The following is a 5,544-nucleotide window of genomic DNA, read 5'->3' as shown; positions in this document are numbered from 1 at the left end:
CTGAGAAAGTGTTTGTTGGCATAGTGTTGCCATATTGGTTAGACTGAACGCGACTTTGGCTCATTTCTATTAATGCTCATTTCTATTAAGGCTTTCTTTGTACTCTTGGATACATGCTGAATGCATTAAAAGAAAAGCACAACCTCATAAATAGCTTCCTATAGTTCATGGCAATAAGAATGACTGCTTTTGAATTTATAACATGAGGAAAGGTGTAAAGAAATTTAATTATTTTTAATAATGTTGAACATGCAAGTGACAAAATTAATATAAAATAATCCATTCTCTTGGGTGCGGAAGGACACGGCGGCGCGCGAGAGGACACGGCAGTGCGCGGAAGGACACGGCGGCGCGCGGGAGGACACGGCGGCGCGCGGGAGGACACGGCGGCGCGCGGGAGGACACGGCAGCGCGCGGCAGGGGCGGAGACGCAGCGCGACCCCCGAGGCCCGAGCGTCACAACGAAGCCTCTCGAGGCGCGCCGGCCGTTGGCGGAGCTCGTTTCCCAGAGGAGGCCGGACCAGGGCGTGGTGGTCGCACGACAGAACTGTGAGGCGGTGCAGCGGCCGCTTTTGCTCTGAGGAAACCAGCGAGAGCGCAGTCATGGCAGACGACTCCAAGCCCGATGGGAGCACGGTGCAGGTGCTGCGGGACGCGGCCAACCGCCTGCGAATCCATTCCATCAGGGCCACGTGTGCATCCAGCTCCGGCCACCCCACTTCGTGCTGCAGCGCCGCTGAGATCATGTCCGTGCTCTTCTTCCACACCATGAGGTATAAACGGACAGACCCGGAACACCCCGACAACGACCGATTCGTCCTCTCCAAGGGCCATGCTGCTCCAATCCTCTATGCCGCTTGGGCAGAGGTGGGCAACATCCGCGAATCCGACTTGCTGAGCTTGAGGACAATTCACTGTGACTTGGAGGGACATCCCACCCCGCGGCTGTCGTTTGTTGATGTGGCAACAGGGTCACTCGGGCAAGGATTAGGTGCCGCGTGTGGAATGGCGTACACCGGCAAGTACCTTGACAAGGCCAGCTACCGGGTGTTCTGCCTCATGGGGGATGGCGAGTCCTCAGAAGGCTCTGTCTGGGAGGCTCTGGCCTTTGCTTCTCGCTACAGTCTGGACAATCTGGTGGCAGTCTTCGACGTGAACCGCTTCGGCCAGAGTGGAGTCACGCCTCTTGAGCACTGCACAGACATCTATCAGAATCGCTGCGAAGCCTTTGGGTGGAATACTTACTCAGTGGATGGCCATGATGTGGAGGCATTGTGCCAAGCGTTTTGGCAAGCGGCTCAAGTGAAGAACAAGCCCACTGCCATAGTTGCGAAGACCTTCAAGGGCCGAGGTATTCCAAATATTGAGAATGCAGAAAATTGGCATGGAAAGCCGATGCCGAAAGAAAGAGTAGATGCCATCATCAAATTAATTGAGAGTCAGATACAGACCAACAGGAATCTCACACCAAAACCTCCCATTGAAGACTCACCTCAGATCAGCATCAGGAATATGAAAATGACCTGTCTGCCTGATTATGTAGTTGGAGACAGGATAGCTACTAGGAAAGCATTTGGTTTGGCTTTGGCTAAACTGGGCCACGCAAATGAAAGAGTTATTGTCTTGGTCGGTGACACAAAGAACTCCACCTTTTCCGAGATATTCCACGAAGAACACCCTGAGCGTTTTATTGAGTGTTTTATTGCTGAGCAAAACATGGTGAGTGTGGCACTAGGCTGTGCCACACGCGGCCGAACCATTGCTTTTGTTAGTACCTTTGCTGCCTTTTTGACCCGAGCATTCGATCAGATACGGATGGGAGCCATATCTCAAGCCAATATCAATTTTATTGGTTCCCACTGTGGGGTATCCAGCGGTGAAGATGGACCCTCCCAGATGGCCCTGGAGGACCTAGCCATGTTCCGAAGCATTCCCAATTGTACTGTTTTCTATCCCAGTGATGCTATCTCAACAGAGTATGCTGTTTATCTGGCTGCCAATACCAAAGGGATGTGCTTCATTCGGACCAGCCAACCAGAAACTGCAGTTATTTATACCCCACAAGAAAATTTTGAGATTGGACGGGCCAAAGTCATCCGCCAGAGTGTCAATGACAAAGTCACAGTTATTGGAGCTGGAGTTACTCTGCATGAAGCCTTAGCAGCTGCTGACAGTCTTTCTCAACAAGGTATTTCTATCCGTGTCATTGACCCATTTACCATTAAACCCCTGGATGCTGCCAACATCATCTCCAATGCAAAAGCTACAGGCGGTCAGGTTATCACAGTGGAGGATCACTACCGGGAAGGTGGCATTGGAGAAGCTGTGTGTGCGGCCGTCTCTGGGGAGCTTGACATCCTTGTTCATCAGCTGGCAGTGTCAGAAGCGCCTCAATGTGGGAAACCTAGTGAATTGCTGGATAAATTTGGAATCAGTGCCAGACACATCACAGCAGCTGTGAAAGATATTTTAATGAACTAAAACAGTTGATTTCTTAGAGTTAGTCTGTTATCTGGCTTTGGTCTTAAAACACTGGCATCTTTATATTACTACATTCATGGTTGTTACTAAGCCATCATTTAGATCTATACCATTGTGCTTTTTTTTAAAGGAGACATTGAACACCTTTCTTCATTCCTAATTCAAAATTTCAAGTTAACTACCTTTCTGTTAAACTGTGACTCTGTATACAGATGTCACTCTCATTTTTTTAATGAAAGTAGGTTATAACATTCCAAGTAACAAAATAACAAAACAGCCACCTAATACAAAGTTTTCTGTAAGACTACAAATAACTGGATTGGGAATCAGCATAGAGATAACAGGTTCCTAAATGTGTGTAATTTCCTTAAAAGTTAAAAAAAAATGTGAATTTAATTGTATACTTCAGTAGGCCAGGTTTTGAAGCAAGTTCGAGCTTTCATGTAATGCTGTCCTACCTGCAGCTTCCTGGATAATGTTTGACTGCAATTGCCTTGAAATTTCCTCTGATGTCTGTCTCATCTCTCCTCTGCGGTTTAGAAGCTGTAGAGCAGCAGTAAGGGCTCTTATGATGTACTGTACTGCTTGAGGTGACTGTTCCATAAAGAGATGAAAGCATAACTAGTTCTAGTCTGCATGCTACACTGTCTTGTGAGTTTTCAGAAATGTTTCATTTTCTCAGTGACCAAAACATTGCTAATCTGATTATATTCATCTAAGGATACTAACATCGATGTAATAAAGCATTTAAAAACCAACAGCTTTATTTAGTTTGTTCCATGGATGTGTGATTTTGTTTCTCTTTGATAGTCTATCTAGACCACAAGCAGAAAGAGGCATGTCCCCCCAACAGAAATTCTGGAAAAAGGTCGAGGCTGGAGGTAAATTACTAGAGAAAAATGTGTGGGCTGAAAAGCCATCTCTTAAACAGACTCCCTACTTTTAGTTGTGAGAGCATAAATTATTTGGCTGGAATACAAGAAAAAAAGTAACAGGTAAATTAAAGGTAGACCTGAGGTCCAAAACTAAATTTAAAATTACTCTGGTATATCAGGGGCCCCTGGGTGGCTCAGTCAGTTAAGCATCCTACTCTTGATTTTGGGTCCAGTCAAGATCTCAGGGTTGAGATCCAGCCGGCCTCAGGGCTCTGCACTCAGCAGGAAGTCTGCTTGAGATTCTCTCGTCTCCCTCTGCTTCCCACACCCTCACACTTTCTCTCTCTCTCTCTCTCTAAAATAAGTAGATCTTTAAAATTACTCTGGTATAGCAAGTAATTAGTTTTGTATTTTTATTGCTTTCATTAAGTGCCCTCATTAAGTTCTTTGGAGGCATAACAAATTCGTCTCAGGAATTGTTCTAGAAGGTATGGTAGAGACCAAAAAACACTAACCTGGGAATAAGAGAAATCAGGGCCTGCTCATTCTACTAGTGCCTTTTTTCTTTGAGCTGGTTCTGGTTTCTTCTTTTGAAAATTGATCATGGTAATTGCTCTGTTTATTTCATAAGATATAAAAATTATTTTGTAAAAATAGAAACAGTTGCTATAGGATCACTGTAGAAATTCAGAACTACAAATAAGAAAAAAATTACCTCACTTACAAAAAAAATCCATTTAATTGTACTTCTAGCACACAATCTATAACTGCAGATCTTCCATATAGTCATTCCCATCTAGTGACATCAATCAAATATTACATATATCTATGAGTGGAGTGCTACTGAATAATAATCTCTATCCTTAAATTTTTCAAAGCTTAGAGTTAATACTGATTCAGATGCAGAGTAAAATAAATTACTAATGTAAAATTACTTGTCATAATTTGAACATACAGAGAAAGAGCTTCAGCTTTTATGGCTTAGACATGACTATGGGGTGCAAAATTATGTTACCAACCATACATGCATAAACACACCTTTAGTAATGACAATGGACTGGGTTTTTTTGTGGGTTGGTTTGTTTGTTTTCTTATAATGACTAATGGGATCTCAGAGACCACCAGAAATTTTTTTTTGTAGGAAGGCAGGGAAGCCTTTATGAATCTTTCCTGCGAAGGTTCTGTCTCATGAGGCATCAATCAGTGGCTATCAGCTCTAGAGAGAAGATATAGGACATGAAACTCTTTATCTCATGTCTACAGTTTTTCAGATAAGATGGAATCAAATCCAGTTTTGTTATAATGAATGTTTTCTAGCCTTCAATCTGTCCTGAGATCATTTTAAGTCTCCATGGAAATCTTAGTAGATAATCATCCTAAATGATGCTAACCCTTAACTGCTAAAGCTTGTGAAGATGGCTGTTTTGATTTTGACAAACACCATGATCATTGCTTTAACTCTGGTCTTCTATTCCTTCATTTGCTTAAAAAAGGTCTTTTTTTTTTTTAAAGATATTATTTATTTATTTGACAGAGAGAGAGAGAAAGAGCACAAGCAGGGGGAGCAGGAGAGGGAGATGCAAGCTCCCTGCTTGTTGAGCGGGGATCCCATCGTGCGGCTCGATCCCAGGACCCTGGGATCATGATCCGAGCCAAAGGCAGACGCTTCCCAGGCACTCCAGAAAAAAAGTGTTTTAGGTTATCAAGAGAGCCCCGTACCGTTCCGGGGACAGCTAGGACTCCCAGCGGCTGCCTTGCTTATGGCTGTGCTGGCAAAGGCTGCCAGGCACTTACCCGAGAGTGACACTGTCCCTTCAGGTGGCTTTCAGGTCGTTCTCTGACTTCTGTGACTCTGACAGATAGTAAAAGAAGAAATCAGGAGGTTAATTTTTTATTTTACTTTATTTAAATACATCGATGGCTCTTAAGCACCTGGGAGTTCAATTGAGGGTCCTGTTCGGGGGAAAAAATTGTTTTTTAAAGAAAAAAATGAAAGGCTTGATGTTTCTGATTTTTAAGTTATAAGACAATACTATGAGATACTGACTGATATTTAGTTATCAGCAAGTTTACTGGACTGTACAGGAATTACTACATTTTCCAGGGCCCAATCAGAGAGGGTCTGGTTTGGGGGGGTTGAGAAGTATTGGTGGCCATTACTATCAGGACATATAAGGGAGGTCCTAGA

General features: G+C 43.9%; 1 protein-coding gene across 1 annotated transcript; it reads left to right on the top strand.

Annotated features, from left to right (window-relative positions):
• Window positions 1-381: 381 nt before the first annotated feature.
• TKTL2 (transketolase like 2) lies at window positions 382-3,234 on the top strand. The gene has a single exon (XM_032412731.1). The coding sequence runs from the start codon at window positions 604-606 to the stop codon at window positions 2,479-2,481; it is 1,878 nt and encodes a 625-aa protein (XP_032268622.1). The 5' UTR covers window positions 382-603; the 3' UTR covers window positions 2,482-3,234.
• Window positions 3,235-5,544: the final 2,310 nt, after the last annotated feature.

This window comes from Phoca vitulina, unplaced genomic scaffold (genome assembly GCF_004348235.1).
Source record: "Phoca vitulina isolate PV1807 unplaced genomic scaffold, GSC_HSeal_1.0 scaffold14, whole genome shotgun sequence".
NCBI lineage: Eukaryota > Metazoa > Chordata > Mammalia > Carnivora > Phocidae > Phoca > Phoca vitulina.
Note: the sequence above shows the minus strand (reverse complement) of the source record. Positions and strands in the feature narration are given on the sequence as shown.

Coding starts and splice junctions, on each gene's coding strand:
- TKTL2 (XM_032412731.1), top strand. CDS start 604: ATGGCAGACGACTCCAAGCCCGATGGGAGCACGGTGCAGGTGCTGCGG.